The sequence below is a fragment of the Theropithecus gelada genome, chromosome 14 (genome assembly GCF_003255815.1).
Source record: "Theropithecus gelada isolate Dixy chromosome 14, Tgel_1.0, whole genome shotgun sequence".
In the NCBI taxonomy this organism is placed as follows: domain Eukaryota; kingdom Metazoa; phylum Chordata; class Mammalia; order Primates; family Cercopithecidae; genus Theropithecus; species Theropithecus gelada.
Window position 1 is genome coordinate 31,717,380 of NC_037682.1, and position 23,578 is coordinate 31,740,957.

A 23,578-nucleotide genomic window follows, 5' to 3' on the forward strand; every position below is an offset into this window, starting at 1 on the left:
AAATTAGCTGGGCATGGTGGCGCCTGCCTGTACTCCTCCCAGCTACTCGGGAAGCTGATGCAGGAGAATCACTTGAACCAGGGAGTTGGAGGTTGCAGTGAGCCAAGATAGTGCCACAGCACTCCAGCCTGGTGACAGAGAGAGACTCCATCTCCCCCACCGCCCCCGCCCCTGCCAAAAAAAAAAAAAAATATATATATATATATATATAGCTTGTTACACTCACAGATCCCAAGAGGAGGGAACAGGCCATACCACAGGGGAGTGTGACTAATCTTGATTGAATACTTTTGGCAGATTTCTGGGGCACAAGGGCTGTCCTGAGTTGTCTGGTACCTGGCCCTGGGGTAATCAGGGCAAGCAGACAGTGACTCAGAGTAGAGAGCCCTGTGAGACCATACAAAGAAGGCAGTTGATGTTTGGGTTCTGTATTGGCTGCTTTGCACATGAAAGGCGTGTTTGCAGGTGAGTCCTTTATTAGCACTAGGAATCCAGTAGCCTGGGGAGGACAGTTTCTCTGGGGTCAGCAAGGCCGCAGATGCCCAAATCATCAAATATAGAAACTAAAAAATGTAGTTATTGCAACAGTGTAACTTACACTTCCAGTTCCCTTGCCAGGAGTATTTATCTACCAGTTTCCATCTGTTATGGACTGAGGATGCTCCACAGTGTCTTAACTACATGACACTTCTGGTTGGTGACTGCCATGAAAAAGCCTTTAAGTTGGAGTCACAGATGCTTATAGTGAGTAGGAAGCTGCTGGGCTGGACAGGCACAGGGAGAGCTGAGGGCATGGACTGGGGCCACCAACAGCAACCATCTTAATTATGTTATGTACTTTGTGTCTCAGGGTAAGAGTTTAAAGTGTAAAAATGAGGTGTTCTGATTTTTTTTAAGACTCTGAAAATGATTTTAAAAAGATTTAGTGACGAGTCAACACTTGGAACCTAAACTTTGTCTTTTATTTGATTTAATTTAGGTCTTAAGGTAAAATTCTGGTTACTGATTGATTTAGTTTGGATATTTGTCTCCACCCATATCTCATGTTGAATTGTAATCCCCAGTGTTGGAGGTGGGGCCTGCTGGGAAGTGACGGGATCACGGGGGCGGATCCCTCATGGGTTGGTGCTGTCCCTCCAACAGTGAGTGAGTTCTCGTGAGATCTGGTTGTTTAAGAGTGTGTGGCATCTCCCTGCCCCAGCTCTCTTTTGCTTCTGCTTTCCTTCCACCATGAGGAAAAGCTCCCTGAGGCCTCTCTAAGAAGATGCTGGTGCCTTGCTTCCACAGCCTGCAGAACCGCAAGCCAATTAAACCTCTTTTCTTTATAAATTACCCAGTCTCCTTTTCAAAAGAAGATATACATGTGGCCAACAAGCATATGAAAAAAGCTCAATATCACTGATCACTGGAGAAATGCAAATCAAAACCAAAATGAGGTACCATCTCATACCAGTCAGAATGGCTATGATTAAAAAGTCAAAAAATAGTAGATGCTGGTGAGGTTACAGAAAAAAGGGAACTCTTACACACATGGGAGTGTAAATTAGTTCAACCATTGTGGAAGGCAGTATGGCAATTCCTCAAAGAGCTAAGAACAGAACTACCATTTGAGCCAGCAATTCCATTACTATTATATATTCAGAGGAATAGAAATCATTCTACCATAAAGACACATGCATGAGAATGTTCATTGCTGTACTGTTCACAGTTGCAAAGATATGGAATCGACCTAAATGCCCATAAATGACAGATTGGATAAAAAAAAAGTGATACATATACACCATGGAATACCATGCAGCCATAATAAAGAACAAGATCATGTCTTTTGCAGGAACATGGATGGAGCTGGAAGCTATCATCCTCAGCAAACTAATACAGGAACAGAAAACCAAATACCATATGTTCTTACTTATAAGTGGGTGCTAAATGATGAGAATTCATGAACACAAATGGAACAACAGACACTGAGGTATACTTAAGGGTGGAGGGTGGAAGGAGGGAGAGTGCAGAAAAAATGACTATTAGGTAATAAGCTTAATACCTGAGTGATGAAATCATCAACCAACCCCATGACAGAAGTTTACCTATATAACAAACCTGCCCATGTAACTTCAAACCTAAAATAAAAGAAAAAAATAAACTACCCAGTCTCAGGTATTTTTTATAGCAATGCAAGAATGGATGGCCGGGCACAGTGGCTCATGCCTGTAATCCCAGCACTCTGGGAGACCAAGGCAGGAGAACTGCTTGAGCCCAGGAGTTCGAGACCAGCCTGCACAACATGGCAAAACCCCATCTCTACCAAAAAAAAAAAAAAAAAAAAAAAAAAAGAGACTGGCCTAATATACTGATGCTACCTCTGGACTAGAGCATGATTCCTTCACTTGTCCTACTGTGGCTTGGTCACTGAAAGCAGAACCTCTGGAGGGTTGTACTGTGAACAGTAATTAACAGGTAACTCTAACCTGTGATAGCAGATAAACAGTCAGCAGTCTCTGGAGTCAATAGCAGAGTGTGTCAAGAATAATACCTCTGAGCTTACCGAGGTTGTCCCTCTCTTTTTTTCTGTCTGTCCCTTCACATTCTCATCTCTGGCTGATCCTATCCCCATTCCTATTCCTAGCTCGCCCAGTTTATGGCTATCCATATTTTCCCCTTAACTGGTCAAAAATGTTTTGAAAATTATTTTTGGTGTTTTATGATCATGAAACCATTTCTTCAGTGAACATTTGCTAAGAATTAGCTACATAATGCATGGCATTAGCAGGTCATCGAAAGGTCCCAAGAATCTGGCCTGCACCTGTGCTAGGCAGAGGAGATGCCTCTTTACAGAAACAAGTCTGGTTCATTCTTTGTTCATTCCCTTTTCATAAAAAGCCTTAACTGAAATTTTTGTTTCTCAAGTAACTTCCTAGCTAAGTTTAATTTGTACATGAAAATGATTATGTTAATGCAATTCATAAAATTCAGCCCCACCTCTCACCTTGATTTTGTGGCTTTGATTCATTTTCCCTGAGTGTCAGCAGGAAATCCAGAAAAAACAGCTCCCATCCCAAAGACCACTGAAGTAAAACCCCCTGAAGTATAAAATAAAAGCTAAAGAACCAATCAACCTCCCTATAAAAACCCCCATCTTTTTTCCTTTTTTTCTACAGGTATTAACACAGTGACACAGGCATTGTGAACCCTGTCATGGTGTGATTTTATATCAATAGCTTGTCATACCAACCAAGCCTAATTAGAAGCATGGTAAATTAAGCACTGGTTGAGAATTCCCTCTTTTCTTTATTGAAAATAAATTATGTTGATCCAATTCATAAAATTTAGCCCCACCTCCCAGCTTGACTCTGTGGCTTTCATCCAAGCCTGTCACAGAGTCATTTTTGCTTTTAATAAGTACCTACTCAGGCCAGAAACTGCCCTATGGCTCCCAATCTGTGGACAATGTATCTGTCATGGCTCTGTGGCATGTTGGGGTGGTGACATGCTCAAAGCCAGAGGGGAGTCACCAAGGAGACTATGTATTGGAAAGAGGCGGCCTCAAATTATGAAAGCGCTTCAGGTAGGTAGGAAAGGAAGAAAGGTGGACATGTCTGGGTTCACTAACCTCTGCCTCTGACCCAGCATGTGAAATCACTCTGCTTAGTCAGCAACAAACCTTGGAAGGCTGCAGCCATGGTCTGAATGTTTTTCCCCTCCAAACCTCATGTTGAAACGTGGTTCCTGCCATGGTGGTGTCAGGAGGTGGGACATTTGGGAGGTGACAGGGCCAGGAGGGCTCCTCCTCATGGGTGGAATTGGTGCTGTTATAAAAGGATGAATTTGGCCTGCTCTTGCTCTCTCTTTGCCCTCTGCCTTCTGCCATGGGATGATGCAGCAAGGAGGCCCTTGCCAGATGCCAGCACCTTGATCTTGGACTTCCCAGCCTCTAGAACTGTGAGAAAATATGCTTCTGTTCATTATAAATTACCCAGTCTCAGGTATTCTGTTATAGCAGCACAGAAAGAACTAAGGCAGATGCCAATTTAAACCATCTGGCTTAGCCCTTCCTCGCTGGGACAGGACTCCCTTTTAGATCGTTACAGCACCTCACACTTCAAACACCCACCACACTTGTCATTAATAAACTTTTGGGGTGATTCTTTCTCTCCCATTAGACCCTAAGTTCCATAAGAGCAGCAATAGGACTGTCTTGTCCACAATTAAATGCTGAAGGAATTCAAACTGAATGAATGAATAAGCCCACATGAGCATGACAGCATTCAGCATCTTGAATGGTACCTAATACATAGCAGGTGACAATATATGTTGAATAAATGAACAAGTCTGTGAACCAATGAGATAAACCGGCATGGAGCTCTGAGCACCTGTGCAGTAAGTACTTACTGAGGCTGAATGAAAAGGTAAGGCATGAAATTTGCTTTTCTTATGCAAGAGCCTCTAAAACAATTGAACAATACAATGTCCCTTGATCTGGAAGTTGCACCATTAGGTAGGTGATAATTATAATCTTCATTCAGCTCTGAAAAAGCAACTGGTTTGGCCGGGCGCGGTGGCTCAAGCCTGTAATCCTAGCACTTTGGGAGGCCGAGACGGGCGGATCACGAGGTCAGAAGATCGAGACCATCCTGACTAACACGGTGAAACCCCGTCTCTACTAAAAAATACAAAAAACTAGCCGGGCAAGGTGGCGGGCGCCTGTAGTCCCAGCTACTCGGGAGGCTGAGGCAGGAGAATGGCGTAAACCCGGGAGGCGGAGCTTGCAGTGAGCTGAGATCCGGCCACTGCACTCCAGCCCGGGCGACAGAGCCAGACTCCGTCTCAAAAAAAAAAAAAAAAAAAAAAAAAAAAAAAAAAAGAAAAAGCAACTGGTTTGAAAATATCACTAAGCTAAAGGACAATTATGGTTGTTTGCCCAAGTGTTTTTTTTTTTAATGGCTTTAATGTTATTCTCCTTCAGACTCATTATAGAGCACCTGCTTGCACAGACCAGTGTGGTACAGATCAGTGGACTGCAAAGATCACAATCCTACAGTACCAGATAAGGGACCAGGATATACTGCCCAAGGCCTGCCCTTATCCCACCAATGATACAGCACCCTTTACAGAATCCCTTAGAGACTGCACCTGTTTTTAGACTCGGTGAATGGAGCACAGAGTTCTGAATCTGGATCCAAAACATGCTCCATTTCCTTTGGGGCTTTTTCATACATCTTTTTTCTTTCGGTCAGACCCTTGCTCGTCTCCACTGCAGGGAAGTCGTAATATCCCTTCCTCTTGGCTTTGAGGCGCAGCTTGTTCCGATAGTGCTCGATGTCTGACTTCTGCTTCAGGGCTTTGTTCACCTGGGGAGAGAGACAGTCTCAGGCCCACATCTGACCCAGTGAGGCCAGCAGGTGGGAGACTTTCACCAGGAGGTTATCACTTCTAGAAACCCATCCCAGGCATCACCTCTGGGCCTCTGAGCTAGCCAGACCCACCTGCGTCCCATTCTGAGCAAGCCCACAACAGTAGACTACAGATAATGTGGAGCCTGGCACTCACCTGAATCACCTGAGAACTTTCTCCAAGGCTTTCTTCTCCCTGGTCTGTCCTGTCTCTGTTCAGGCCTAGGCCTGACTCCATGCTCTCAGAAATGTGGCTTGGCCTTAATTATGCCTACACCCTTTTGGTCCCTCTGTGTGGGTGCCTCTGCCAGTTCTCAGTGCCCTGAGTCTAGCTCCAGTCCTGGGGAACCCAGTGGCCTTTGCTGCCCTTCAGCTGGTGTCCAGGATAAGACGGCAAGTTCCTGAAGAGGCTGAGTTGGGACAGACAGGGTGGAAGGGGCCGCTCCCAACACCTTTCCACACTGTCAACCTGCATCTGACAGCATGTTTTTTTAATCCATGCCTTTCTTGAGAGATAGGTAATTTTGAAGCCTTGTATGGCTACTAACACCAACCAGGTCCTGCCCTACAGGGCAAAGGCAGTCTGGTCTTTCAGAAGGGAATGTGGCTAATGTACCTTGCAACCTGTTGGAGATATAAGCAAGTGACTGTGCTAAATAAATAACAAATGATGAGAATGTCACATCAACATTTCCAAACTTCCTGTTTTCTTAAAAATAATCTTTAAAAGAATGTCATGTAATTTACAAAAGAAAAACGTATGGCTTCTGGGTTGTGCTTTCCTCATTTAAACCAGCCACCCATAATAGAAGGAGGAAGAAAATTACAAGACAATCTGTGTCAGGCTCCACAAGGCAGCAAATTATAGAGAACAGTTCAGGGCTCTCTTCCAATCCAAATGCCAGCAAGGTCCATTCCTTTAACTACCAAAATACAGCATCAATTTCTGGACAAGGAAGATGCTGATTTGCTCTCCTTCTTTGACAAGGTGATGGGCTTGGGAGGAAAAGGGGGTGATAAGTTGAATCTATCCCAGATTTGGAATCTGTCTCTATGACATTCATATCATTAAGCTGGGATGAAAAGATCCAGGCCTGGTGGCCATCACATGTGTCCATAGCTGAGCAGAGGGTCCAAATCAACAGCAGTTATCAATGCATTAGTGTCAACCTCAGAGGCCTCTAATTATGGGGTTTGCATGTCTGGTGGCAGAATTGTGCCCAAGAGAAAATTCAGTGGCTGTGACTGGTTTTGAGAAGACATCCAGATTCTCAAATTGTAGAGCCGAGGGGCATAAAGTACATGATCTTTCTTCATTGGCTGTCTAATGGGTGGTGATAACAACAATAGTAACAATAATTATCATCATAAAAGTGCTTATTGTGTGCTAGGCACTACTCTAAGTACGTTACATATATTAAACAATTTGATCTTCACAGCAGCCCTATTTTATAAATGGAGATACTGAGGCACAGAGAAATGAACTAACGTGCTCAAGGTCACACAGTAAGTAAAAGATCTGAGGTTTAAACCCCTGAGGCATGGCTTGAGAATCCATATTCTTTTAAGCACAATGCTATTATTCTCTGATAGCCTGTAGTAAGTCAAAGAGAGGAAAGGAGCACTGGACAGGAAGTCAGGGGACCTCCACCTCATGGCTGTCACCATAACCTGCCGTGTGACTTTGAGCAACCCACTTGACCCCTCAAGCTTCAGCTTCTTGGTCTAAAAAAATGAAGAGGTTGAAAAAGAAGTGCTCTGTATGTCCACAACCAGTTATTTTTTTTAAATCGATGAAGGTTTACCCATCACATCTTTAGGTCATCTGAGTCTTTCTGCCCAGAAAACAAGAGTTGCTTTCTGAGTCGGGTCTGTAAAATGCTTTTATAAGGGGCCCAGATGCTGTATATTTACAATACCTGGTTTTATAGGGCCATAACATGTTCCTTGATGTGTGGTGGGAAAAAGACTTTAAAACTTTGGAAATCTCCCACCTGTTTCAGGTAACAATAGCTGGGTATAAATAAATGAAATGAACAACCAACCTGACAGCTTAAGAACAGAGAAAAATTAAGAGCATGTGTGTGCACATGCTTGGGCACACATGTAATGTGAATGTTCACTTGTAGGGTCCAAACGCATCTTCTTAAAGTTCATAAACATTTTCAGTCCACTGGCCACTCTGCTGCCGAAGATGAAGGAAATGCAGATAATTTTTACCTAACTTCTGGCATCTATCTATCTATCTATCTATCTATCTATCTATCTATCTATCTATCTTTCTTTGATNATCTATCTATCTATCTATCTATCTATCTATCTATCTATCTATCTATCTAATTTTCTTTGATGAAATCATCACTCTACAGTGAATGTTACAATTTTTTTTTCAGACTCTTAGGAAAGTTGATTAGCATCATGATATCCATTGATAGCTTTCTGGAAGCAGCCAATGAGTTGTTTCAAGTTTGCTCAAAGGAATAAACGTCATTTCGAAGTCCATAGAGTGGCCCACATCCCTGTCCATATGACATTATCTTCCCTGGTTCCCTCTCAGTTCAAGCCCCTTCTATCCCCACTACAAGCAACATCCCACGATGGACAGTTTAGGAGTGTTACCAAGAAAGGCAAAAGGCTGTGTGTGTGAGGCGGTCGCGGAGTGGAACGCCTGATGCTTCTTTTCATAATCACGTTTTTTTAAAAGTTCCCCTGGGATTTTAATGAACATAGGAAGTGCTCTGAAAACATCACCCAACAAACTCATTTTGGGTGACCTGTGTCCTGATTCATTCTGCAGAGGTCTGGTACATGCGGAGGTAAAGATGACCTATATGGCCCTAGGTGCAATCTGCACCCAGTATTCACAGGTGTTGCTCCTTCGTCCGAATTTCCCAAGTCTGAGCAGACCATCTCCTGCTCTGGGTCCCCAGGCACTCACCTCGCCGTTGAGGACTGCCGATGACTCCTGGCTCCTGTCCGAGGTGGGGGGCACCACGGGGAGGGCTGTGGGTTTTATGGCAATGAGCTGCACAGACCCAGAAGATGTGTCAAAGGGTTCAGCGGCCACCTTGCTGGAGTTGTCAAATAGAACTGCTCCCTCCTCTTCATCACTCGCTGGCACTGAAGCACAACATAAACACATCGATTTTCTGATGTAGGGGGGCTGTGTGATCCCAGGAGAATTTATGTGAGACTCACAGCCTAAGGACATTACTTTACTCAAAACAACCTCAGAAATGACAGCATCTGCTTCTGTGCCAACAAGGGCTCGCTACTGCTAGCAGTTTTCCCTTAAATTTAAGATCTGTATGATTTATCCCTCCGTTGCCTTATCAATGGGTAGGAAAGAACTGTAGAGATTTGAATTTAAACAGTAAGGACCATTCTTTCAAAACTATGACATAACACAGTTGAAAAAAAATTTAAAAGTAACGTCTTTCTCTGTTTCAGTTAGAAGTGAGAAAAGTGAGTTTGGCTAAACCTTGTAACTACCCTTTAAATTTGACAATCCTCAGACTAACAGCATTCAGTTCAGGTTCAGCCACCAATGCTACCAATCTTTACAAGATGTTAAAGTAACAAGTCTTCCTTGGTCAACAAGCCACAGTTATAGTGGCTGACACATTGTTTTTTTCCCCCCTTCTGAAGGTTGCTTCCCCAGTGATTTGGGTTTTGGTTTCTTCTATTTGTCTAAAATAAAAGAAAGCTATGAAAATTCCACCAGAGAAACTAATTTAAAGCTACAGACAACTCCCCTAATTAAGTAGAAGCATTTCTACCTACGCTCTGTTAAATTAATCCTCCCTTCTGACAGATAATTCTGCTGCAATTGCTAAAAGACACCAGTCTGCCTTGAGCTTCCATAACTAAGCTGACGGAAGTTCCAGAGCTCCTGGTTTCTTGCTGATTTACTTGTTCTTAAAGCATATTCCCATTAAGTAACTATAAGAATGACAGCTTATTGAGCATGGCTAGGCAAGAGATACATTAAGCCTATTCAAACGACTAAACCAGTATACAATTTAGGAGCAAAAGAGGTGTTACATAAAATATGAATGTAATAGCAGTGTATTCATCTTTCCTCCTGTCTGCTCAAGAGACTGGGATGTTATTTAAATTACTGAGAAACATATAGTTTGTATCATTCTGTCACTTATCATAATCACAGAAGATTTGTCAAATTAAGCCAAGTAAATTGTTATTTTTACAAAGTGGCTAAAACACTTCACAGTGTAACAATGGGTTATAATTGGATTTTTTTTTAAGTTCTGTGGGCTGATTTGCAAATAGCAGGCCACCAAGCAGCCAATGACAGAGGAAAATCTCTATTTGAATGTGTTACCAGATGCATCTATATTTTTAGAGTATAGTTTTGCTGGGCAGCTCTGGCCTGGCCACCATTATCTGCCACCTGGACACTTGCTATTACAAGCCATCTACGAGAGCCAGCCAATAAGGTGGTTCCTAAGAATTCTCACCTCCTGATATTCATACCCAGGATGAATAAGACTGACCTGTGTAACCAATAGGAAACTGCAGAAATGACAATGTGTTACTTCCAAAGCTTAGTCGTAAAAATCAATCAATCAATCAATCAGTCAATCATGGCTTCTACCTTGCTCTCTCTCTCTGATCACTTACTGTAAAGGAAAGCCAGCCGCCACATTCTGAGGACCCTGAAGCAGTCCTATGGAAAGGTCCATGCGGCAAGGATCTGACGTCCCCTGTCAAGAGCCATGACTGACCATCCTGCAAGCCCCCATCGAGACTGTATTTTTTATTTTCATTTTTCTCTTTTTTAAACTTCAATAGCTTTTGCGGTACAAGTGATTTTTGGTTACAAAGATGAATTCTATAGTGGTAAATTCTGAAATTTTAGTGTACCCGTCACCTAAGTAGTGTACACTGAACCCAATATGTAGTCTTTTATCCCTCACCCCCCTCTCACCCACTCCTCTGTCCCCAAAGTCCATTATATCACTTGCTGTGTCTTTGTGTCCTCATAGCTTAGCTCCCACTTATGAGTGAGAATATATAGTATTTGGTTTTCCATTCCTGAGTTACTTCACTTAGAATTACGGCCTCCAGCTCCATTCAAGTTGCTGAAAAAGACATTATTTCATTCCTTCTTATGGTTGAGTAGTGTATTCCATGAGTTATTTATACCACATTTTCTTTATCCACTCATTGGTCGATGGGCACTTGGTTGGTTCCCTATCTTTGTGATTGTGACTTGTGCTGCTATAAACACGCATGTGCAAGTGTCTTTTTTCATATAATACTTCTTTTCATTTGGGTAGATACCCAGGAGTGGGATTGACTGTTGGATCAAATAGTAGGTCTACTTTTAGTTCTTTAAGGAATCTCTGTACTGTTTTCCACAGGGGTTGTACTGATTTACATTCTCACCAGCAGTGTATAAGCCTCCCCTTTTCACCATGTCCATGCCCACATCTATTGGTTTTTGCCAGTTAAGACTTTAGATGACAGCTGAGGCTAACATCTTGACTATGACCTCATGAGCCCCTGAGCCAGAATGACCCAATACTTTTTGCAAGCTGGCAAAGTGATGAAAATAGACATTTTTGTTTTCTCCACAATTCCACAATTCCATTCAATGTTATTTTCTTCCTTCCTTCCTTTGGTTCATCTTTCAATGCAATAAAATACACTATTGATTTTATTGGTAAACTCTAACCTAGGATTATGATAAAATGGAACCCTCTGATAAAAAGAACAAGCGTAGGTTTTCATAAGGGTCTATCCTAAAATTCTGATGTCTGTCGAGTTTTACATGAGACAAGTTGGTTCTATTGTTTCTATTGGAAAATTTCAAACCTAAAACCTTACGGAATAGCAACCTACAGTGAAACAGAAGCAACCAGACCCCCAAATTCACTGGATTTACTTTAGGCAAAAATAAAATGCAACCAAGCAAGCACTCTAACCCTGGGAAGGATGGCTTTTTAATAGAGCAAACAAGCAAAAGCCTCAACCTGGCATAGTAATTGCGTTTTATTCATGCACCCACCTGTTTTATTTCTGAGCCTTATATTTAAATAATCAAAGTGACCTAAATAGAATAAAGAGGCAGGCAGAGAGGGTAGACAAGCAGAAATGGAAATGGGCAAGGTCAGCAGGGACATCTAGAGCAGGCCAGAATCTCACCAGCTAAGTGGGGAGTGTTGGGGTCGGGAACCAGCCCCACTCTCTCATCTTCTATGCATTATTTGCAGGGAAGGGGAAAGACATCACTTTGCAAATGTGTATTCATAAAGAAAGCAGCCTTGTATGGCACAGTTTAAAGCAAGAAAAAGGGCATAGAACAATACGCACATTGATTCCATTTAATAAAACAAAACAAAGCAATACAACAAAAAACAAAGATACATGTGTGTTGCCATATGCATAGTAAAAAGGTCAGAGAAAGACACACATTGAGTTATTTGGGGTCCTCTGAGGAGTGGGGTGGGTGTGGGGCATCTGGAGGAGTGAGTAGTCTGATTTGACCTTGTAAATTTCCAGGAAGTATATAAAGAAAGGAAGGAAAGAAAGGGGGGAGGGGAGGGAGGAGGCGGAGCTGGGAGGGCAGGCAGCACCATCTTGGATAGGTAGCGATGGCCGTCACAATATTTAAACAACCTTCCCCATATGGCTTCACTGTTCATTGTCTCTGCTGTCCCCTCACTCTCTCTACCCATCTCTCTTAGCACCTCATCCTAGGAAGAAAGAGAAGAAAGTTGCTGAATTCAAGTCCCCTTTCCAAGATCTAGAGCACCTCTGACTCTGCGTGCTCACTCGATAGAGCTGATGGCAGGATGTCTAGTGGTCCCAGGTGGGGCAGATATTTCAGGAAAATTCCACAGGTCACACCCCAATTCTGATGCAGAAAGCACAGCCTCTGTGTTACATGCATGCAGAATTCAGGGAAAGAAAAAATTTCAACAACCAAATAGGTATGACAGTTTAAACAAGTGCTTTATATAATAGCTGAAAATGGGAACAGGGAGCACATTTCCCCTACAGAATACAAATCCACTGTATCATTATTTCTTTTTTTTTTTTTCCTCTGCTCTTACTTTTTCAGTTAAGGGGAAAAAAAAGAAATAAAAGTGACATTTGAAAACAAAAAAATTTCCAACACTAGCTTCAAGAGAGAGTCCCTGAACTACACAAATTCCTTTGAAAGGGAAGTGCAGATAACCAGGGTGCCAGAGGGTTTAGCTTTTCACCTGGCATTTCTGTAAGGCTCCACCTACAACCCATTAAAATCCAAAAGGACTTTTCCCTGATCTGAAATCAGTAGTGCTGGGTACTTGAATTCTGGCCCCAGTAACCCAGTATCACACACAGAAGGGCCACATGGAGATGAGAGTCAGAACCAAGGTGGGAACAGGAGAGGGAGCCGCACAATGATGTTGACAGAGGCCATCTATGGACAATGCCACTCCACAGCTATGGTGCTCAGATGACTGATAAATAAACCCCAATGTCAATCCTTACAGGAAAGGAGAGATCTGTGTGAGAAACTAAGTAGTTTAGCTTCCCTGGAGAATTAAGACAGAAGTGTAAAGCTTTTTTTTTTTTCTTTTTTTTCTTTTTTCTTCTTTTTTTTTGATGACAGATCTGTTTCTTTATTGCTTTGGGTTAGTTTTTTCCTGGGAGAAGTGGAGTTGCAATATCTGGACTCAGTGGCACAGAATGAACCCATGAAACTTATCAGGGGAGTCAGGGCAGGAAAATGAGAGGAATCTCCAAGATGAGCAATTATTTCAGAGATCTGCTGCCTTAGTGGACCTGGTGCAAGAAATTGCATCAATTCATGTGATTAGAAATTGTAAATTTTTAAAGAGGATTTCTAACTAGAGAATTAGAAAAACCTCTAAGCAAACATCAATTCATTCTGTAAAAAGTTTTTCCTAAGGAACTGCACAATTTCACAAGAACAGGGGCAGAGGAAGTGAGACAGGATAATTCAGAGAAGGGGTAAGGTGAAAATCCAAGGGGTACATACAGACTCCTGGCCCTTGTGGGGCAGAATAGAAAGAACGACTGAGGGTCAGAGCCCAGTGGCTGTGTGAGTGTGCGCACACATGTGCATGCATGTGTGTGCAGGCACGCGTGGGAGTGGCTGGGGGTGGTTCTTGGCGGGAAGGCTTCTCACCATTTCTCTTCCTTGCCTCCTCCTTTGTCACTTTCTGCTGTGCCATTACATTCTGGGGTGAGCGTCTCCCTGAGCTGGGCTTCCCTGATTCGTTGCTGATGACAGAGCCATTCTCACTGGGCGACCTGCTGGAGGTAACCATAGCAACAGGGGAGACGGTAAGTTTCAACTAGAGCAGCCGCCTCTCAAGGTTATTTTATTTGCACAGTTTAATGTCTGTAGCCTTTCATTCCAGTTTAATGGACAAAGAAGAAACGATACAGAAAAAGAAAAAAACAAAACCACCCATACTACAGCGTGGGTTAAGAAGCTGGCTGCTCAGAAGTCCGTTTTGCAGTGCTCAGCCTGTAGAGTTCAGTGAGCGCTGCCCTGGGTGTCCATCTCTGTTTCATTAACCACCACCCCGCCGTGACTATGGGAATGGTGGCAAGGGTGGCATCCATGCAGCATGCCCTCTTTTTAATACCCAGCACTCTGGATAGTGTTGCAGAGGGTTTAAATCACATGGGCATTTCCAGGGACATGTATCACACATGGTTCTCTTTGGCTATTGTCTTTACTACATAGACTTTGACTACAAAACATTCCGTTTCCAATTTTCAGTTTTCAGGCTGCTCTTCTCATTCCAAGGAAAGGCATCAATAAGCAAATTTCCATAGCAAAAACTCAACTATGCCTTATTCTTTGCATAATACCCCATCACTAGGGGCTTCACTCTGTCAGTCACACACACACACACACACACACACACACACACAAACATACTCTCTCTCTCTAACTGTGGCAACTACTACCCACTTACGTTTTGATTTTGAGCTATTTGTTCATTCAGGAAATACGTTTCATTCATCCACTCTGTGCCAGACATACAGGTATGTGGAGACTCTAAGATAGCACCCCATGCCCTCCAAGAGCTCCCCACCAGGGTCACCTACTGTGTACCAAGGATTTTGCTGAGAGCTTTTAAAACTGCTAATGGATCATTATGAGCCACTGATTTGGTGACTGCCACCCTTGTTTAGCAAGTGAGGAACATGAAGCTCATGGAAGTGAAGTGTGTTGTCCAGGACAGAGCTGAGAAGCGGCAAATCAGCCCTGGAAGCCAGGGCTCCCCCTCCTCCCACACCCCAGAACACCTTCCCTTTGCTCTCCCATACAATGACCCCAGATAAGGCAGCCCTTCACACAGGGCGAGTCACACAGCCTTCTTTCCCTCCTCAGGGCGGGACTCTCATCTTCTGGAACTCTGTGGGGGAATGGGATCCGGAGAGCCCCCACTGAGACTCACGCTGCCTCTGGCCTCAGACCATGCCAGCCCGTGGGTCTGGCTGAGCATAAAGACTGATCGTCGCCCCTCTGTGGGAGACAAGCGGGAGGCAGGTGTCTAGGGGCCTCTTGTTCTTCTATTGTCAATCGTCCAAATTTAGAAAATAAGGACACCTATCCCTGACAATGGAGAACTGTCTGGAATAAATGCACTTCATCAGTAGGCGAGCAGCTTCTCAACTGGAAGCTGTGTATCCTTCCGGATGCTCCTCTGCCTCCTCCTCCCTTCTCCCTCCTCCTTCCTTCTCCCCTCTGCCTCCCCTGGGAATTTCGAGTTCTCAGTCTGTACACTTTGGCACCCTAAAAGCCATGAACAATCAAAGTCGAGATATCTATGGGATAAGGCAGTATCTGCCAAGAGCATTCCGCGGCACACTAAAGCCAAGTGGGACATTCCTCGCCAAAGTTCCCTAAATGTAGGAAATGCTCACTATATTCCTTCTTTGGAGATTCCTAATGCACCTTAGCATATCAAAGACTGATCAGTTCTGTCACAGAGAGATTCATCTGGTTTCGTTTAACCCAACATTTCCAAATTTATTCGATTACAATCTTTCTCACCTAACCTTTTAACATCATATAAAATGAGTAATAAAAGAATGTAGTCTGTGAAAACAAGGATAGGTACTAACTTGTTGAGTATATGTTATTTACCCAACAGCTATTTGATTGCTGAGTGCTGGCTGTGCAAACACCCATACACAAAAGACACATACCCCTAGATTGTTTCTGGACTCTCCTGGTGAATGGCACCTACTCTCCCAACTGGCGGCATTAGGACAATTGGGACAAAAGGCTTTAATTTACATCCAGAAAAAAAAAATAGGAAAGGGAAAGGCTTTTTATAACCTACTTCACATTCACAAAATACTGATTGATTGATTGATTGATTTTTTTAGAGTCTTGATCTGTCACCCAGCCTGGGGTGTAGTGGTGTAATCTCGGCTCACTGCAACCTCCGTCTCCTGAGTTTGAGCGATTCTCCTGCCTCAGCCATCAGAGTAGCTGGGATTACAAGTGCCCGCCGCCATGCCAGGCTATTTTTTTTTTTTTGTATTTTTAGTAGAGCTGGGGTTTCAACATGTTACCCAGGCTGGTCTCAAACTCCTGTCCCCAAGTGATGCATCTGCCTCGGCCTCCCAAAGTGCTGGGATTACAGGCATGAGCCACCGAGCCTGGCCTGAATGGTTTTTGTAGCATTTTCATACCCTTTCCCTCATTTGATCCTGAAACAATTTTCTGGCTGCTCCTCTCACTCCATGGAAAGGTGTTAATGAGCAAATTTCTGTAGCAAAACCCAACTCTGCTTTACTCTTTGCTTCTGTTTATAGACATGTTTACACAGAGTCATCAAGTCAAAACTTCTGTTCAAAAATAGAGATTTGTGCATGTGTGTTTGTGCATGCGTGTCTACTCACATGACAGTAACAAAAGTTTTTGAAAGCAAGAAAGTGTCACCTGCGAGGCTGCAGTTTGAGGCTACTGAATGCAACAGTACCCATTCTGAGGACATGGAGCCTGGAAGAACATTCTCAGGTTGAGGATGAATCAACTGCTGAACATGGCATGAATCATGGCCAATCACTACACTGAACTGCCCTTTGCAAACAGCTGTAAGTGGTTTATTCTCCATCCTGGCCCAACAACCTCAGTCATGCACCAATAAAATAGCCTCACCAAGACCCTACACTGGAGGAAAAGGACCCAGAACACCCATCTGGCTGTCTGGAAGTGACTGAACCCTCAGAGTCCAGTGCTAAAATAATTAATAAAAATTGAGGTATCTTAATAACCATCAAACCACCGGTTTCTCCTGGTTTTCACTTGGGAAACTTCTTGGATCATCTAACAGACCCATTCTGAGAGGGAAGGCTGTCTTTATCTAGCAGGAATGAGAAAAATGATGTGGTTGGCCGGGCGCGGTGGCTCAAGCCTGTAATCCCAGCACTTTGGGAGGCCGAGACAGGCGGATCACGAGGTCAGGAGATCGAGACCATCCTGGCTGACACGGTGAAACCCCGTCTCTACTAAAAATACAAAAAAATTAGCCAGGCGAGGTGGCGGGCGCCTGTAGTCCCAGCTACTCGGGAGGCTGAGGCAGGAGAATGGCGTGAACCCGGGAGGCGGAGCTTGCAGTGAGCTGAGATCCGGTCACTGCATTCCAGCCTGGGCGGCAGAGCCAGACTCCGTCTCAAAAAAAAAAAAAAGAAAAATGATGTGGCAAGATGGGGAAGCCAGAAACATAAGATTCATAATGGGTTTTCTCTTGAATTTGATGTTTTGAAAATCTTTCAAATGATCAGAGGCTCCCGTGGTCAGCTGGACTTCAACAGAGAGGAGGTTTCTCTTACAGCTTTGGCAATGATCTAACCAGCCCTTAGTAAAATTATATTTTTATGCTAAAATTATGAAAGTGGTTGGGCATGGTGGCTCATGCCTGTAATCCCAGCGCTTTGGGAGGTCAAGGTGGGTAGATCACTTGAGGTCAGGAGTTTGAGAGCAGCCTGGCCAACATGGTGAAACTCCATCTCTACCAAAAAAATACAAAAATTAGCCAGGCATGGTGGCACACGCCTGTAATCCCAGCTACTCAGGAGGCTGAGGCAGGGGAATTGCTTGAACCCGGGAGGCAGAGGTTGCAGTTAGCTAAGATCTGCCCACTGCACTCCAGCCTCGGCAACAGAATGAGCCCCCGTCTCGAAAAAGAAAAAATTACAAAGCAAATATAGAAATCCTTCAGGAATATAGATATTATCTTCTTCATCTGTATCTGTTTCCTCAGTTAATATTTCTTATTAAAAATTTGGGAGTAATTGAATGTGATTAGCAAGAGTAGATTCCTGGCTAATCCAAGAAGTGCCTATTCTAAAAAAAAATTAAAGGAAACTTTACGCAATTTAAATTATTCAACTAGAATGGGTGAAAAATAATTTTTATTCTTCCTGAAAGTACTATGTTCATATCCTAATTTTAGTAACACTATTTATTTCTTTTCAGTGTCCTCTAAATAGGTGATAAATAAGTTATTAATAAGCCTTTGTTGTATTTGGCAAAGATCATGATGAGAATAATAGCTGTAGGTAATACTACTTGCAAGTCAATTCAGGTAAATCATCTATTGCCTCTCTGTACATTTCAGCTCTGCTCTGCTTATGCTCTCTCATGTTGGGTGCATGATTATAGTAATGGTCCTAACTTGTTCATACATCTCTGTCAATAAGCTTTGGGTATTCTTCTCTCATGCTGAGTCTGGACTTGACCATGAGACTTGCTTTATCCAAGAGGACAGTAGCAACCATGACACAAGCAAAGATTTGAGAAATGCTTATGCTTTGGGTGTTTTTTGGTTGTTGTTTTTTGCTTTTTTTCCTTGCTGCCCTGCAACCACATTGTGAGAAAGCCAGGACTAGCCTGCTAGAGGATGAGAAACCACATGGACAAAGGCCCTTGCTACCTGGGGTATTCCTGATAAGATTAGTATCAACAAGTCAGCCCAGCTGATCTGTCACCTGACTGGAGATGTATAAGCAGGTGCAGCTAAGGTCAGCCAAGCCTAGCTCAGACAAGAACCACCATCCAGCTGAGCTCAGCCCAATGTGCTGACCCACCAAAATAATGAGCTAAAAAATTGTTGTTTTAAGTTATTAAGCTTTGGAGTGGTTTGTTATGGAGCAATAGATAACTAATCCACATGCCCCAATATTCTTTCCTACACAAGCTGAAATTCAACCCTCTGTTCCTCTGTACCTCTTTCTGAGGTACCAAGAGTTCTTGGAAGAACATACGCAGTCTTGTTGCTTGATTCCAGTACAAAATGTGGGTAATTGATACAGATGATCCCTCCTTCCTTCTCAAATTACTTCCTTCTCTTGGCTTTTTGGATCTTACTCTCTTTGTTCTTCTGATTCTTCTCATGCCCTTCTTCCTGACACTATTCCTTTTTCTTTGTTGATTCTTCCTCATCTGCTGGACCTCTAATCATGACAATGTTCCAGGGTTCAGTTCCTGGAGCTTTTCTTTTCTCTATCTGTACTCTCCTAGGTGATCCCTCCCAGTCTCACAGAGTAATTACACACTGACAACTCCTACATTTATATTTCTACCCTGGACCTCTCCTCTAAACTCCAGACTCAAGGTTAACTGAGTTCTCAACATCTCCACTCATATATCTAATGAGCATCTCAAATGTAACATGTCCACACTCAAACTCTTGACCATCCCCTACTAACTACTTCTCCTCCAGTATCCCCCAGCACAATATACGGCAAATTCACTCCTCTCCACTTCTGACACTCCACAAGAATCTATCAGCAAATCTTTTCAGCTCTTCCTTCAAAATATCTCTAAACTCCAACCACCTCTCACACCTTCCGATGACACCATTGTCTCTTACCTAGGTCATGGCGGTAGCCTTGTAAAGGGTCTCCCTGAGTCTACTCTGCATCCCTACAATCTGTTTGCCACATAGCAGCCAAACTGAGCCTGTTGTATTTATTTTAATTTTATTTTATTTTGAGACAAGGCCTTGCTCTGTCATCCAGGCTGGAGTGCAGTGGCACAATCACAGCTCCCTGCAGCCTTGAATTCCTGCACTCAAGCCATCCTCTCACCTCAGCCTCCCCAGTAGCTGGAACTACAGGTACACACCACTGCACCTGGCTAATATTTTTTATATAATTTTATTTTGTAGAGATGAGGTCTTGCTTGGTTGCCCAGGTTGGTCTCAAACTCCTGGCTTCAAATGATCCTCCTGCCTTGGCCTCTCAAAGTGCTGGGATTACAGGTGTGAGCCATGTACCCAGCCCAAAGTGAGCCTTTAAAACTGCAAGTCACATCATGTCACTGCTTTTCTCAAAACCCCCCAATGACATCTGATCTTTATTCACAATAAAATCCCAAGTCCTGACTTTGGTCTGTAAAGCCTGACATAATCAACCTCCAGCAACTTGCCGGCCTCATCTGCCACCACTTCCTCCCTAGTTCATGCCAGCCCCCTTGATCCCGCTTTTCCTTAAGCATGTCAAGATGTTCCCTCCTCTGGGCGATGCACATACTGTTTCATCTGCTTGATACATTCCTCCTGCAGATAACCTTGTGGTTTATACCTCATTTCAATCAGGTCTTTCTCAAATGTCACTTTATCAAAGAAGTCTTCCTTAGTTTCCTAGCTAAAATAGCACTATGTCTCCTTCTCCATTTCTCTATCCCTTAACTATGCTTTGGTTTTCTTCTTTGTACTCATCACCACCTGATCCAGAAATAGATAGATTTTACCTGTTTCTCTATTTGCTTATTATCTATCTCTCCTCACCAGATTGTAACCTGCCCAAGAACAGTAACTTTGTCTTGTTCACAGCAATATCCCCAGTGCCTGATAAACAGCAAATGATCAATACACATGTTAGGTAAAGGGAGGGGACAAAGGAAGGAGACATGGATGATGTAGCTTTTTCAGTCTCTACCGTGGTCTCAGGCAACAAGGAAGAAGGGAGTTGGCAACGCATGTCCGTTTAGCCAGCCAACAGGGCCTGCCATAGGGTTCATTATCTCTATAAGGCTATCCTTACAGTGAGTCTCTTGGCTTCTAAACTAACCTCTCCCATCCCTCATCCACACTGCCATCAAAGTATCCTTCTAACATATAGGTTAACATTGCTGTCTTCCGAAAGACCTTTCAGTGGCTCCCCATTGCCTAGATAATAAAGGTCAAACGCCCTAGCCAGGCAGTCAAGACTTTCCAAAATTTTAATCTATCTTCTGGTTTCATTCTTCATTACACCCAGCCACTATGAACTCTAAACTCTGGGGACACTCACCGTTTAGAGGACATACATGTGCCTCTTCTCTCCCTACTCTTTTTAGACTAGATGCCCTTATATCTTCCCAACTATTCAGATCCCACTCACTTTTCAAGGCTCAGCTAAAGGATAACCTTCTCCACGAGGTTTTCCCTGTTCAGAATTAAGTTCTTCCTCCTGTCTTTGCTACAGCCCTGCAGTCTCCAGTACAGGCACCGACACCTCATGCTCGGTATTCCAGTTATTTATCTCTCTGCCTCCTCCATCATGAGACTCCTGGGGTCACAAATCAATCTTACACATTTTTGTAGTCCTAAAGGGATGTCTGTCAAAGTGCTCTGCTTTATAATATAAACTAAATATATGGTTTTGGCTGAAATCAGAAACCCCTATTGAGAAACTGCCAGATAAAATACAGCTATACTGAATCAAAGGCACTGCTTTTAATATAAGTTTAAAATGTAAGTGTGACATCAGTGCTAAATTTGCTATAGTAAATATAAGAACTAAATCTCTGATGTTGTGGTTATCAGCGACATAAAACCTTACAAAGGGTGGCCCAGGCTAAGCAGGTATTGTGATTCTCATCATCTCCTTTAGTATCTTTTCAAATATTCAAAATCAGCATGAAGGGGAATTTTTAAAGAGAACCGTGCAATTAACTTTAGGGCATCAGCTTTTCTCATCATCAATTATTTCTCTTGCTGACAGAGAGAGGCAGAAGGCAGCCCCATGCCTACCTCTTCCTGGTTTCAGTGGATTTGGCAGTCTTGATGGTGCTTCCATCCTGAGCGACGTCTCTTTCCTGAGGAGCATCTCTAATGGGCAGTGGGAGGACCACCGTCTCCTGAGTCACAGGGATGACCTCCTCATCTGCCCCTTGCTGGCCCAGGTGTTGCTTGGCATAATCAAAGCCTTGCACAGGCTGCAAAGAGGAAACAGATTTGCAGTCATATTTCTAGTGAAGTGTGACTCTAACCATGGATTTAAGAGATGACAGGCAGCAAAGTACAATGATGGGACCAAACTTAGCTTTCTAATTAATAAACAAGAGTTAACTCAAATCCCCATCATCATTTCCATGTCTTCAAAATCAGAATCCACGTTCATTCCATCCAGCTACAGAATCTCTACAGATAAGACTTGCTCAGAAAAACGAAGACTGTGAACAACATGTAAACAGGTGTTTAAGAACAAACCTCTTTCAAAGATTTTAGACCATGAATTTTAAGCCAATGGATGCTGCAAATGAGAAACAACTCAATTAATACATTAAATCGGTCCTGTGGATCACCTTCTGCCTAGAAATATTTGGTTACCCCTTCACTCCATTCTTGTATAGCTTTATGTATAATAGCACATGTGTGACTTTGCCAAGTCACTTGACTCTGAATCTCAATTTTTTCATCTGAGAAATGAAGATAATCCTATCTGCTTTACCTTTACCACCCTTGAGTATTAAAGCGGACCACAGATCTGAACAGAGGGAAGTGTGCTATTGCATGCGAAGCCATACGATCATTAATAATGTATGGAGTCACTCTTTAATCCAGACTTCTCCCTTAAGTAGGCTGGCTCTCCTATAATTCATTCCCGGGAAACTGGCAAGGTTTTATTGCACAGTGTCTGAAATCCCAAGTGCAAAAGGCAGCTCTGAACAAAATCCAACAGACATCTAGTAGTGTGGTAATAAAAACCAAGAGGCATATTTAACCAATTCCTGAAAGTGCCTCTATTCCGCTTTATACCCCAAAGCAGTACAATACCGATTTCAGGCAGGACAGTGTGGTGGGTAAAAGTGGCAGTTTCAAAAGCAGATTGCCTGGGTTCAAATCCTGACTCCGCCATTCATTAGCTGAGTGACCTTGGGTAAGTTACTGAAACTCTCTGCACATCAGTTTCTTGATCAAGCTTAAAAGATGGCCATTGTTATTACATTAATTGGAGATAATAGTATAAACAGGATAAAATTTACACATTTGTGAGAGCAAAATGTAACCACTCTTAAGGGAATGCTGTAAGGATTAAATAAGAAATTCAAGTTCAGCACTTAGATAAGTGCCTAGCCAATAGTAAGTGCTCAATGAATATTAGTTGTTACTTTTGCTTTCCTGATAAATCATAGTCCAGGTGAAACGGACAGCAGTGAGTTTTTTCAAGAAAATTTGCAGATGAAATTCAACCTCTGTCATTTAGAGTATATCAGAACTTGATATGATCAGCAGCCCCTCCTTCAGCAGCTAATTTAGCTAAGAAATACAACAGGAAGTTTCCAGCGGATTTCACAATCCAGTCTAGAACTGTGGCCTAACCTGTCAACTCTCACCACTGTGTCTCAGAACAGGATGGAGTTTTATTGCTACCTCCAACAAGGCTTTTTTATTTGAGGCTGCCTATAGCTTTGCCATGGACAGTTCCCCCAGTTCCCTGAGAAACTCACTCTGGGAAGTGTGATCACCCCCCTTCTCTTCTCTGAGACACACACTCTGACCTATGTGGTGATCAGTGACATTCTGAGGCCAGGACCTGGGACTGCGTTTCTGAAACAGTGTTTGCTGAGGGAAGGCAGTCTCTGTTCTTTTCCCTTCCTGAACCTGGCCTACAAGAAACAGAAGAGAGCCTTCAGATGACTTGGTAATGTCCCTCAAATACTGAATTGCCTGCTCCTTCCACAACCAATTGGTCACCAATTAGATTCAATGTCTGAAATGTTTCTGGAAGCTGACTTTTACTCCCCAGGTCCACTGTTTCACTATCCCCTGCCTCAGTCTTGTTGCTTCCAATTTAGCTCGTTTCCAGGCCTACCCCTGATAAGCTTCCAAAATTATCTCCCTTAAAACACATATGGTTGCGTCACTCACTCATTTAAAATATGAAGAACAACTTACAGGTAGTATTTATTA

The 23,578-nt window shown here is 43.1% G+C and overlaps 1 protein-coding gene across 1 annotated transcript in view; it reads right to left on the minus strand.

Annotated features, from left to right (window-relative positions):
- The window catches only part of KIAA1549L (KIAA1549 like), a 126,854-nt gene that overhangs the window by 55,766 nt on the left and 47,510 nt on the right, over positions 1 to 23,578 (minus strand). Inside the window, exons 11-14 of the mRNA XM_025356643.1 lie at positions 21,416 to 21,600; positions 13,552 to 13,679; positions 8,326 to 8,507; positions 5,128 to 5,345 (exon numbers count right to left, since the gene is read on the minus strand). Coding sequence (XP_025212428.1) covers positions 5,128 to 5,345; positions 8,326 to 8,507; positions 13,552 to 13,679; positions 21,416 to 21,600 — 713 coding nt within the window. The remainder of the gene's footprint in view (positions 1 to 5,127; positions 5,346 to 8,325; positions 8,508 to 13,551; positions 13,680 to 21,415; positions 21,601 to 23,578) is intronic.